This window comes from Salvelinus sp. IW2-2015, linkage group LG4p (genome assembly GCF_002910315.2).
Source record: "Salvelinus sp. IW2-2015 linkage group LG4p, ASM291031v2, whole genome shotgun sequence".
NCBI classification, from domain to species: domain Eukaryota; kingdom Metazoa; phylum Chordata; class Actinopteri; order Salmoniformes; family Salmonidae; genus Salvelinus; species Salvelinus sp. IW2-2015.
The window spans coordinates 15,724,588-15,738,196 of NC_036841.1; the positions used below are offsets into that span (position 1 = coordinate 15,724,588).

Genomic DNA, 13,609 nt, shown 5'->3' on the forward strand with positions numbered 1-13,609 from the left:
TCTGATAGGCTAATTGACATTTTTGAGTCAATTGGAGTGTACCTGTGGAGGTATTTTCAAGGCCTACCTTCAAACTCAGTGCCTCTTTGCTTGACATGGAAAATCAAAAGAAATCAACCAAGACCTCAGAAAAAAAACTGTAGACCTCCACCAAGTCTGGTTCATCCTTGGGAGCAATTTCCAACGCCTGAAGGTACCACGTTCATCTGTACAAACAATAGTACCCAAGTATAAACACCATGGGACCACGCAGCCGTCATACCACTCAGGAAGGAACGCGTTCTGTCTCCTAGAGATGAACGTACTTTGGTGCAAAAGTGCAAATCAATCCCAGAACAATAGCAAAGACCTTGTGAAGATGTTGGAGGTAACAGGTACAAAAGTATCTATTATCCACAGAAAAACGAGTCCTATATAGACATAACCTGAAGGCCGGCTCAGCATGGAAGAAGCACCACTGCTCCAAAACCCACCATAAAAAAAGCCAGACTACAGGTTTGCAACTGCACATGGAGACAAGATCGTACTTTTTGGAGAAATGTCTCCTGGTCTGATGAAACAAAAATAGAACTGTTTGGCCATAATGACCATCGTTATGTTTGGAGAAAAAGGGGAGGCTTGCAAGCCGAAGAACACCATCCCAACCGTGAAGCACAGGGTTGGCAGCATCATGTTGTGGGGGTGCATTGCTTCAGGAGGACTGGTGCACTTCACAAAATAGATGGCATCATGAGGCAGGAAAATTATGTGGATATATTGAAGCACATCTCAAGACATCAGTCAGGAAGTTAAAGCTTGGTCGCAAGGGTCTTCCAAATGGACAATGACCTCAAGCATACTTACAAAGTTGTGGCAAAATGGCTTAAGGACAACAAAGTCAAGGTATTGGAGTGGCCATCACAAAGCCCTGACCTCATCCATAGAAAATTTGTGGGCAGAACTGAAAAAGCGTGTGCGAGCAAGGAGGCTACAAACCTGACTCAGTTACACCAGCTCTGTCAGGAGGAATAGGCCAAATTCACCCAACTTTTGTGGGAAGCTTGTGGAAGGCTACCCGAAACATTTGACCCAGTTAAACAATTTAAAGGCATGCTACCAAATACTAATTGAGTGTATGTAAACTTCTGACCCACCGGGAAAGTGATGAAAGATATTAAAAGCTGAAATAAATAATTCTCTCTACTATTATTCTGACATTTCACATTCTTAAAATAACTAATTTTTACGAGGATTAAATGTCAGGAATTGTGAAAACCTGAGTTTAAATGTATTTGGCTAAGGTGTATGTAACTTCCCGACTTCAACTGTATGGTTGCTTCTGTCCCATGACCCAGCAACCACTGATAGGTGAAAGGACTGGACAGATACAATGAGGATTCACAATCAAGTCCTTTTATAGAGGAGTCGATAAGAAGGAAAGAACCAGGAAATACCATTAAAACCCATGTTGGAGCCTCTGTTGTGGAGTTTTTGTGACAGCTGTTTGAGAATTAAGTACTGAACAAGAGGCTGTTATACTGTATATAGCATCGTAAAGATGGGTGGTGGTGGTTGACGTTACCTGTTCTGTGTTTGAGTGCTGTCACTTCAAATGGAAAGCAAGTTGAACGTCAACAGTCACCTGAATAGTGAGGCCTGTGTCTGCAAGCTGGCATGTCCAGTTTATTAATCGTTCCCCCCCTCCCCCAACCCTCCCCCCCCCCTGGATAATCAGCACTTATTACAGGAACTAGTAACTTGGATATTTACTCGGTTAGATGGAGTTGGACCGAAATGTTGAGTTATCATCATCTTACATTTAGGTTCCTTCAGTTATGATAGAATAACATGTCCCATATTGCTACTTAGGATTAGTGCATGGCGTGCCACTGAAAAGCGTTTGAAATGTGTGTTTGTTTAGGAAATGTTAGGCGTTATGGCTAGCAGTAGTACTAATCCCTATCAGAGATAGGCTAGCCTATGGAGCGGTCAGTGGATAACTAGGGCTGGACTCTCTCTGAGTAGCCTGTCTTTCTGGCTTCTCCCAAACACGAAAGAGGGACGTTGCTGCTAGAAGAGCCATCACAGATTGACTTGATTCATCGTCATGGCAGGAGTCGGAAAATATTGTCGCAGCACCAGAACAACCTGATTCAACCAATGAATGAATCAATCAAGGGCCCTGTCTGATGCTTTCGAAATGCATCCTCCGTTCCTCACTGAATGTATCACAGGTAGTCATCAAATCAAATCAATTTATATAGCCCTTCTTACATCAGCTGATATCTCAAAGTGCTGTACAGATAGTGTGTTTGCGCACGCATGTCTTTGTATTACATGTGTTGTGGTGTGTGTGTGTTGTGTGTGTGTTTGTGTGGTGTGTGTGTGTGTGTGTGTGTTGTGTGTGTGTGTCTGGTTGTGTGTGTGGTTGTGTGGGTGTGTGGGTTGTGTGGTGTGTGTGTGTGTGTGTGTGTGTGTGTGTGTGTGTGGAGTGGGACAGAGGACGACGGTGGTGCTCGCTATGCTAGGGCAGGGAACACTCACTGGAGTGCAGCAACATGACCCCTTCTCAAACAGCCAAGACAGAGCTGGGCTCACAATGAAAGGAGTCTATCGAGGTGAAGGGGGCGCGCAGGACGGAGGACGCAGAAGACGGAGGGAGTGACCCGTCGACTCGCAGACCTGTACATAGGCAGGACTGGGTACGGGCCCATGAATAGAGAGAATGAGGTAGGGAGGGAATGTGGTTGAAACTTGATAGAGTAGGCCCTGCGTGGCTAGGTGGGGGAGGAGGGATACAGGATGGAGAAGTGAGTGGGTGATGGGGTCAATTGGGCGATGCGTCAGAGTGTTCTACAGAATCAACGTCGTACAGTTCCTCTTCAGTACCGCTCTTCTACTCCACACTCGCTATGTTCCCAACCCAAAACACCTCACCAATCAACCATAGAGATAGAGAGTATTAGAGGGATAGAGAGAGAGAGAGAGAGGATAGAGAGTGCCCGAGAGGGATAGAGGGATAGAATAGCACACAGTGGGAGAGGGATAGAGAGGATAGAAACTGGGAGAGGGATAGTAGAGGTGGGAGAGAGATAGAGGGAGTAGGAGAGTAGAGGGTAGAGAGATAGAGGGTGGAGAGAGATAGAGGGATTAGAGCGTGGGAGAGGGATAGAGGGATAGAGAGTGGGAGAGAGATAGAGGGATAGAGAGTGGAGAGAGATAGAGATAGAGAGTGGGAGAGGGAAGAGAGTGGGAGATAGAGAGTGGGAGAGAGATAGAGGAGATAGAGGATGGAGGAGTAGAGGGAGTAGAGTGGGAGAGGATTAGAGTGAGAGGATAGAGAGTGGGAGAGAGATAGAGGGGATAGAGAGTGGAGAGGGATAGAGAGAGGGAAGAGGGATAGCAGGGGAAGTAGAATAGCTCAGTGTGGGAGGTGAAATGACACCGATCAATGGTCAGTCAGATTGCAACACACACACACACACACACACACACACCACAACACCACACACACACACACACACAACACAACACACACACACACACACACCACACACACAACACACACACACACACACACACACACACACACAACACACACCCACACACACCACACACACACCACACACACACACACACTGGTACTGTCTACCAAGGTCAATAAACAGATAGAGATGATGAGCCATGGAGGACCACAGGTCACACTACACAGCTTCCCAACCCCATGGCCTTCTCTAGAGTTTCCGCTCATTCAATGATGTGAGGAGAATTTGGCATGTATTCAGGTACATACTCTAGTGTGCTCATTTCCCTGCATTCATAACATTCCCGAGATGCCAACATTACATACTGTACTGTACCCAGTTTACAGGGCAACAATGGCACCCAGCCTCCCTCTGCCAGCCTCACGCGGACAACGAGCAACAAACAGAGAGCGCACGCTGCACACAGGACGCACGCACGTACGAATGCATGCCAACGTACAGATGCTCGCACGCTCATGCCAGAAAGCTGGCACAAATTGCACATTGGACCAGGCTGTGTGTGGCGCTGCTGTTAGAAGGCAGTGGCATTGCTTGCTGGCCACCGCTAGCACTGGGCCTAGGGCCCAGGGGACTGGGGGGGACTGGGGGGGGGGGGCTGAGAGAAGGGGGCCTTGCACTGTGTGTCCCCTGAGTCAGAGTTCTGACCAACCATAGTAACAGTAGAGGACACACTGTGCTATACTGTGTGTACTCTTTGAAAACAAGAGAATGTTATCATCCATGTGTTATGGTTACGCTTGGACGTCACATATTACTGGTCAGAAACGGATCCTGCTCATGTTTTGCCTGTGTCCTGTCCGTGAGACAGTGGCCTAGCTAGGCTGAGAGGGTGTACATGAATATCGACTGACAAGCAAAGCGAACTTCCTGCGGCCCCATGGAAGTGCATAAGCAGGGGACTGCGTAATGCAGTGTAGAGTAGGCCTCAACAGGGTACAAATACAGTACAATATACTAGAACTACGTTTTAGTCATTTAGCAGAGCTCTTATCCAGAGCGACTTACACACATACATTTTCATACTTTTTACTGTACTGGTCCCCTGTGGGAATCAAACCCACAACCTGGCATTGCTAACACCATTCTCTACCTAGATGAGGCCACACGGGAACCAACCACTCGAACTGCGTGTCGACCTACAAAGGTATAAAAAGACAGGCTGTTATAGAAGTAAGGACAGTAAAGGCTAATATACCGGTGGAATGAAACATCGGACTGTGTTTGTTGTGGCAAATCAAATTCAATCAAATTTTATTTGTCACATACACATGGTTAGCAGATGTTAATGCGAGTGTAGCGAAATGCTTGTGCTTCTGAGTGTCAGCGTGTTGACCCTGCTCCGTTACAGAGCTTGGCGGATCTAAGACTAGACCTCTCAGTCCAGGCAAATGTATATGGATTTCCTGGTGTCGGATGTTTCTATCTCAAAATAGACGGTACCGGAAGGTTCAAACGGATCGGCCCAAATGCTAAGCAGGTGTCTTTTCTTCGGTTAAACAATGTCAATTTCACTACCTATATGTTTGAGCGGAGGTGGTGAAATAAAACGACTTGAATTCTAAACCCAATTGTGTACAATATGATGCAGTTCCCTTACTCCACATGCTTTGGAGGAAAAGCAGTCTCAATACCTCCATCCTTTATGTGAGCCAGGCTCGCCTGGTTCACAACGAATCCTGTGCCAGTGTTGCCCTTTGTGTGGAGACAAAGTGAATGCCTCAGGTGGTGAAACTGTGCCACTGCATGGCTTCAGGATTAGAACCCAAATGGCCTGTGTTATACGAATGGCGCCAACCAGGGTATCAATGACATGGGAGCCGACTAGGTAAACCTCCAATATCCAAGCAGACAAGTGCAGCATTCTGGCTGCGATACAGTGGGTCTGCAGCATCCATTTTGCTGATGTTCGTGCTACCGGTATTCTGTGAATTACCATACATAGGAAGCGGGTGAGTTTCAAGTTTGGGGAGGCGAATTTTCACCCCCCAAAAAATGCACCTTTATAATAAAGTGTACCTGCTAAATCAACGCATATTTGGAAGACTTATGTCATGTGATGAGTAGATTTCTGTAATCATTAATTAGCTAAAAAATAGGCTAAAAAATCATTGGCGTCTCTTTACAGCACGGTGAAGCCATTTGCCGTTCCAAACGTATCGTTTCCTGCGATGTTTTTGAAATATTGCCGATATGGACTGGTTGGAGCCTATGTTAGTTTTCACTGACTGTGTAACTCGGTAACGATTATTGGTGATTTTGCCTGCAGCACGCCTTGCCCATAAATGGTGCACGCTGTCTTTCCTTGCCGACTGTAAGGCAATGCGACAGAGAACAATCCACTTTTTTAAAGAAGCTATTGAGGCCTCTGTGCCAAATACCATGCTTTAGAAGCCTATTTTGAATCCTTAATAGTTTTCTGTAGTAGACCGCAGTAGAATAGCGACTAATTTAGAACGACTAATTTTGGCAACTAATTAATTGACTTATAGGAAAATGCTTCCCTAAGACCTAATGGACCACGCCGGCTATGGTACTGTACAACAGTATAAGAGCAGTGCTGTATAACTGTACTTGTTAAGCCCAGTGTAAGTGTTTGTGTCGAGATGGGTCTCGTGTTCTGACTGATAATATGGTTTTCTCTTTCGTAGAGGTGTCAGAAGCAGGAATATTGACAGACAGAAAAGACTATGAGGGACATCAAGACATTGGACGAATATCCTACCAGCACAAGATTTAAAAAAAAAGCTGTCTCACCAGTCTCATCTCTTTTCACTCCTTCACCCTTTTCGTTCGACTTACTTCTCTTTCTCACGCCATTAAGTCCTTCTGCCCGTCTCACTCCATTTTCCTCCAACCATCTTCCCCTTTTATTGCCCTCGCTATTCTCAACCCTCTTTTCCCCACTATCCTGTCTGCCAGTTTATTCCCATCTCTCTGCCCTCTGCCCGCCTATCAGAAGTAAAGCCATGACATCATTTTCTGGAATTTTCCAAGCTGTTTAAAGGCACAGTCAACTTAGTGTATGTAAACTTCTGACCCACTGAAATTGTGATACAGTGAGTTAAAGGGGAATACTCTGTCTGTAAACAATTGTTGGAAAAATTACTTGTGTCATGCACAAAGTAGATGTCCTAACCGACTTGCCAAAACTATAGTTTGTTAACAAGAAATTTGTGGAGTGGTTGAAAAACTAGTTTTAATGACTCCAACCTAAGTGTATGTAAACTTCCGACTTCAACTGTATATATCTGTATACAGTAAGATTATTGGGACACAGTCATGTAGGTTGTTGTGTCTTAGCTCTTATTACTCATTTATATAATAAGAAAGACTCCAAATACAAGGAAGTGAACTGGAGCTTCACATTTAATAAATCTAGTTAGTACAAGAATAACTTAGAGCAACACTGCACATCACCACGGGTACTTCATTCATAAAGGGGACATCAGTAATTAACAGAACAGAACATAGGTTATTTAACGCACCTACCTCTGCAGTATAGAGGGGTCTATCTGACCATAGAAATATAATCTATAGAAAGGGCTTAGAACCTCTAACCCGCTGCTAGTCCACCCATTATAGCATCATTGATTTGAATGGGGAGGTCTGTTCTATCGATTATATTTCTATGTGTGTTACAGTAGCCAGGTGATCAGTGGTACAGTATTTTCTTACCCGATGCTGAGTCATGCCCATATACTGTACAACTCAATGCAGTGGCAGCAGACACGTTAACCATCCCAGGGTAGAGTTTCCAAGACCTCTTTCTGAAGACCCATTATCTAGGGCAGGTTGGATTTCAACTTGGTCAAATGTTTTTCAACTAGTTTTTCAACTAGGGCCATGTTTTTGAGAAATGTGTTGTTAATGACGTGATTGTTCACTTCTCTGAGTCCTCCTACTATGTGTGCTTATAAACTGTTATAACAGTTATATTCATATTTATTTAGATTTTGCTGCTGGCATGAGAGCCAGCACACTCTTGCCCTGAATCATATGACCCAAGGAGGATTGTGCGCCACTGAGAGAGTGGGCTGATTCTGGATCAGTGTGACAGGTACGGCTAAAGGGGAACACGGGACAGCGACCTGCCAACCCACAAACACCCGCTGTCACATCACTCTAAGGAGGTCACCGTAATCAGATTATCCCAGTTAGACAGTCAGGCTCACTACTCTAGCCTCAGCCTTGCAAACAACAACACGGAGAGAAAGGCAAAAACACACACAAACACACACACTACAAATACAGTGAGTGGGAAGAGGAGAGGTTTGAGGGCCAGCCAGATTGGTGGGGAAGAAACAGAAGCTGTGGGGCCTAAAGCTTCTCCGTAACCGCAGTGATGCCAAACGGGCGGCGGTTTGAAGAGGATATCTGAGACCTGTACACCTGGACAATGAGCTGAGGTGTAACCCTAAACTAAGATGAACCACTGTTTATCCCCCTCTCTCTCTCTCTCTCTCTCTATCCCTCTCCTTCTACCTCCCCCAATCTCTCTCACCTTCTATTTCTCTATATTTCTTCTCCCTCTCTGTCCTCCCTTGTCTTTGTGACCTCTCCTCTCTCGCCATCTCTTTTGCTTCCTTCCTTCCTTCCCTCTCTCTCTCTCTCTTCCTTTCCTTTCTCCTCTCTCTTCATCTCTCCCTCCGGGCTTCACCGAGGTGATGTAAACGTTCATCTTTACGTCACCGTCTGATCACATACCTGAATACTTTAGCATTTTTTTTAAACGGGACGCAGAGAAATGAGACGGCTTGGCAGATGGAGACCCTCCTTTGAAATCATCTTTTCACACGGAATAATTCCGAGTGAAGGAATTGACATTTGCGCAGGGATGCTGACAGCTGGATGACTCAACACAACACAGTGTCGTGAAGGCAGCTCTGTGTTGTTGCCAAGGCTTCGCCCTCCAATACCCATCTGATCCCTATCATTACAGCTACTGAGGGAGGGGCAGCTTTTCATATGGCGGCTCTCTCTACATCACAGCTTCACAAACCAGGGAGAGATTAGGAACATTATGGAAGATCTGTGAGCCGGGTGTTTTTAAGCTACAGGCCCTCCAGATCGTCTCTCGCCTTCAAAGATCTCTGGACTCAGCATCCTGTAGCCTCAACTCGTATCTCTACACCCCACCCCCCATACTCACGTCACACACACAGAGAGAGGCCCACGTACACACACACACACACACTAACACACACAAACACACAGTCTATCCCCCCCCCCCCCAATACACCAACAACTGTGACTTTAAACAGCAAGTAGCACAAAGGACCAAAAATAGCTTGGCGAGTTGCAGAGCAGATCTGCTCTCCTTGAGGAGGGGTGGTAGAAAGAGGAGGATGAGAGGAGAGGATCGGAGGAGGAGGGAATAAATGACAGGGGAAAGATGGCAGAGAGAGCCAGCTCTCCAGGGCTGGTCTTACCCTGTCATCCTCAACTCAACTGTCTGTGTGTCAAACAGACAACCTCTCTATTTCATTTCATCCACACAACACTTAAATGAACCCACCAACACAAGGGTTAACAGTATGTATTGTACTGTACATTCTGTAAGTGTCCACTCATCCATCCTCTGTTAAATTCATTTCATATACTATACTGCCCTTAACTGGAGACTGGGACTAAAATAGGCAATAATACAGTCTGTCTATGGCCTATGAGGCAATCAACTGTGTATGACTGGCTGATTCAACATGCAAACAAACCAACGGAAAGAATTAACACATTCAAATTCTGAGTGTGATTTCCCCCCAAATGTTTTATATTTTACATGAAATAGGAAATTACTCATTTGGAGCGAATGGGTCAGAAACGATATCTTTGCGATTGCAGACTGGAGTGGGAAACGAGTGTTGGTGTACTCACTGTTGCTCGACTTGAGGTCTCTGTGTATAACCGGTACAAAGGTCTGATTGTGCAGGTAGTCCATCCCCGTGGCGATCTGCACGGCCCAGTTCACCAGCACCCTGGGGGGTACCTTCTTCCCAGCTAGGGCTCTGTTCAGGGCCCCCCCGCGGGCGTACTCCATCACCAGGCAGAGGTTGGGCTCCCGCAGGCACACCCCTATCAGGTTGATGATGTTGGGGTGTCTGAGCATCCAGAAAAGCCTGGCCTCTTGTCGTACGCTTTCAGCTGTGGCGCTAATGTCCTCGTCAGGGTCCTGCCTGGCAGCTTTAACTGCCACCTCCTCCCCTTGCCACATCCCCCTATACACCTTCCCAAACCCCCCCGCCCCGATCACCTCCTCCAGCACCAGCTCCGTGAAGTCGATCTCCAGGGGGCACCCCTCAGGCACCCCACCCGCCACCAGCCCTCCTGGGGTTAGCTGCGGGTAGCTGCCAGCGTCCCTCCGAGTAACGTAGTTGCATGGGAAGATGCCCACCTTGTCTTGGATCTTGCCCGTCCACCAGCCCTCGTCCCCGGACACTTTGGAGTCCTTGGAGAGGACCTCCAGGAGGTCCCCGCGCCGCAGGGTCAGCTCCTCGTCTGCCGTGGCCTCGTAGTCAAACACGGCCGTCCAGTAGGGGTTGGAGGTGGTAGAGCCGCCCTGGTGGCCAGGGTGGGAGTCTGAAGAACCAGAGGAGGAGTTCCAGCTGCTGCCATTCTCAGACTGGACAGCTGTAGCAGCACACACCGGGGGAGCGGGGGTCATGTGCGGGGGCATGGAGGAGAGAGGGGGGCCATAAGGGGGGCCAAGGGGACCAGCGAGCACGAGGCCAGGGGGAGGAGGGTCGCAGCAGCCCCCACAGTTGGTGCAGGGCAGGGGGGCTGCTGTGCTGCTCGCTCTGGCATACGGGTCCATGGCTGCCCGGCTGCTGGTCAGCGGTGTGGGCCTGCCCTCTGTCAACTCACGCACAAAATCCATGCAGGGCCCATCAGTCGAATCCAGGCCTCCTTAACCAGAGGAGTGACAGATCAGTGGACAGGCAGGCCAAAGCTCCACTGTCCCATCACCGTCCCCGTTCACTGGGGTAGTTCCAGTTCCTGTCACCAATCATGTGTGTGTAGCAGTCTGTATTACCATGTATAATGCAGTGTGTATTTAACATGTATACCTACGAGTTCACTTTGGGGTGACCCATGGCTATCCCTGAGAGAGGCTACTGATTATTCTCCCATGTATGTTCTAGAAAGCTACCAGAGAGTCAAGGCTGGCCTGGGAAAATCCCAAAGTAGACCATGTGTTCCCTCTTCAGTACTGTGAGATGAGGTTCTTGTGGATGGGATAGCTTTGTGCTGCTCAGGAGAGCATGCTCAGGACCTGAACATGGGTCTCTGTAACATCCAACACTGCTTTTACGACTACTGTAGTGGGGCTGTGGGGGACTTATGATCCTCAAAGCATCTATTGCTATTTCATATTAGACTACAGATTGTATTTACTGTATCCCTCTCAAGACTCAGCAAGAGCTGGATGGTCTGAGTTGACCACAAAAGTTTATTCTGGTGTCTGACCATATTTATTACCTTGAATTTTTTGCCCTGATGAATAAATTCATGGCCAACGCTGCACTTCATTTCGCCTCATTGAGAACAGATCCTGACACAGAGATTTAAAGAGGCAAACTCCTCTCCCTGAGGATTATGAGAGGCCAAAAACAGTGAGGAAGCTACACGACAGTTAAAGGAGATCACACATCTAAATCGGCTATTTATAAATCAATTGCACCACATGTAACAAAACATTTGTATTCAAAATAGTTTCATCTGTATAGTTTAACATCCTCTGAGCAAGGATCGTTGTTATTTCCAATCAAGCACAGCGCAGAAGAATATCGCTTGTCTGACATCTCGTTATTACAGGGTCATTGGCTTTTTAACAGCGATGAAAGACACTTGTCTTGACGTCGTATTTCGTTGAAATAACGATTGAAATATTTCCCTACTTTGCTGCTGCCTCGTCTAAATCCTGCACGCCTACATCGAAAAACGTATACGCCCGTTTAATGTTCTTAAAAAGCCTACTCCTCCATTTTTAGATGGGGAATTACGGCGGACAGTATTCAGGCAAACATCATGGAGTGACTGTACATTTTGCACCTTTGTAGTCAGCGAACATCAATGATTGATCCTTCGTCTTGTTACATTGTCCGGCCTAAGTTCTGCGCACTGTAACGTTTCAATAAACACGATACAGTGAGCATTCACGAATGCGCGAGTTCTCGCGACAGAAACAAATACATACAATGTGTACAGAACAGTCTGTTTTAGCCATAATTATCTCGCGTTCATTTTGTAGGCTATAAAACGATGCTCATTCATAACATCTGATACATTTGTAATCATAAGCAATAGCCATGTCTAGTTATATGGACACAATGTTGCACATTTCAGTTATTTGTGATCAAAGGTCCCGCACCTGCTCGCTTTTCGACACCTTCACACGCTATGTCAGAGAATAATACATTATATGTTTTGTGAAAGCATTTGACTGTAATTCCAATTGCAAATATTTGTGTATCTCTGATCCGAGTTGACGTGATAAAGACAAGGCGATTAATCCTCTACAGTAACGTGTTTTCTTTGGCTTTGGTAGACAGATGCACCATCCTCGAGGCAATAATAATAACAACAATAATAATAATAATGTAACGGGTCTAATAAAAGCCTAATCCTTCCTTTTAGTGCAAAATTGAATTAGAATCCTGTCTTTATGTGTATATTGCGTCTCGTCTTCTGGTTCAAATAAACCAAATATGAAATATTCAAATATTTACGGAAAAAAAGCCTGGCCACTGTTCATCACAACATCCATTGACATTGTCGCATGGGCGTGTGATCGCATCCAAATATCCACCATCAGATCCCATAATCCAATTCAACAAAATGAATAGTCTTGGAGTCCTTGCTCATCTGGGTCAGTCGGTTGGCCACTTGTCCTTCACAATCAAATCGCTTTTTTCTCCAAAAGACGTGCCATTTCTAGACGGAGCTGTCAGTCTCTAGGCTGACTTTGTATCCAAATACACCGGCTGGACTGGGGGTGGAATATGCCGTTGTATTCTGGGTAGTGTAGTTTCTTGAGTAGCCTACATCCACATATGCTTTTATATCTCATAATTTTGGACATAGCTTGGACGACCAAATTAACTTTTGCTTCATTTTGATTATAACAAATCAGGGTTTAAAATAGTCTATCTGTAAGACTTATTTTTATGGGTAACCTTTAAAGTTAAGGCATTGATTGACTGTACAACAACAGCCTATACTGGTCATTGTCAGTTAACCTAGGTCATTAGGCTGATGCTTTGTGGATCAGTGGGTTGAAATAGTTTTTCATGGTGTGTGTACAACAATGTGTAGCATGTGTGTGCCATGTGCGCTTGTGTGAGAGAGCATGTATGTGTGTGTCTCCAACTATTACACAGCATACTCTCTAGGAATGTATACAGCTATATTTTATTGCAACTTACAACAAGCTTAATGCATTACAATTCCATCACAATTTGGTAGATGTTTATCACGCAGATATCCGGAGACAATACAACATAACACTGACTAAATGGCCCCACACTGCCCCCTGGTGATTAGGATGGATGACACATAGACATTATCGGGGGCAGCTTCACTTTCTTCACCTTCCCTCTGTGGGGCTCCATTGGCTCCCTCACCCTGTCCACCTCCAGCCTCCCATACATGCTCTCCAGAGGGGTCCATGGTGTGGCTGTTGAGCTGCCAGGGCAGGGGCAGCCCATGGTGGAACTGGGAGGGGGGCCTTTCCAATGATGATCTTCCGCACCACCCTCTGGCCCAGGGACACCTGGCTGGCCTCCCTGGTCTGAAGAGGGGACAGGGTGCAGGGGTAGAGCTGGGCAGCCCCTGGGACATCCAGAGGGCCAAGAGCGGACAGTCTGGCCCTTGTGGAGCGGAAGCCATATTGGGATACAAGCTTGTACAGGCTCTCCCTCCAGTTGGAGTCCCTCTTACCCTTGATGGGCTCCAGTCTGAAGTGTTGTGGGCTGTCTGGAAGCTGCACCAGCCTCCTTGCTCATCCCCATGGAGCTCACCCAGAGTCACTGGGGGCCTTGATGGTGGGGAGCTGGCTGCACAACTGCTTACGGGGCTTGGAGTTCTTGTAG

General features: G+C 46.6%; 1 protein-coding gene across 1 annotated transcript in view; it reads right to left on the reverse strand.

Moving 5' to 3' along the window:
• The window catches only part of LOC111960587 (mitogen-activated protein kinase kinase kinase 10-like), a 32,370-nt gene extending 19,877 nt beyond the window's left edge, over positions 1-12,493 (reverse strand). The window contains 1 exon segment of the mRNA XM_070438347.1: positions 9,396-12,493. Within this exon segment, the coding sequence (XP_070294448.1) occupies positions 9,396-10,395 (1,000 nt within the window). The 5' untranslated portion in view covers positions 10,396-12,493.
• Between the last annotated feature and the right edge of the window lie 1,116 nt (positions 12,494-13,609).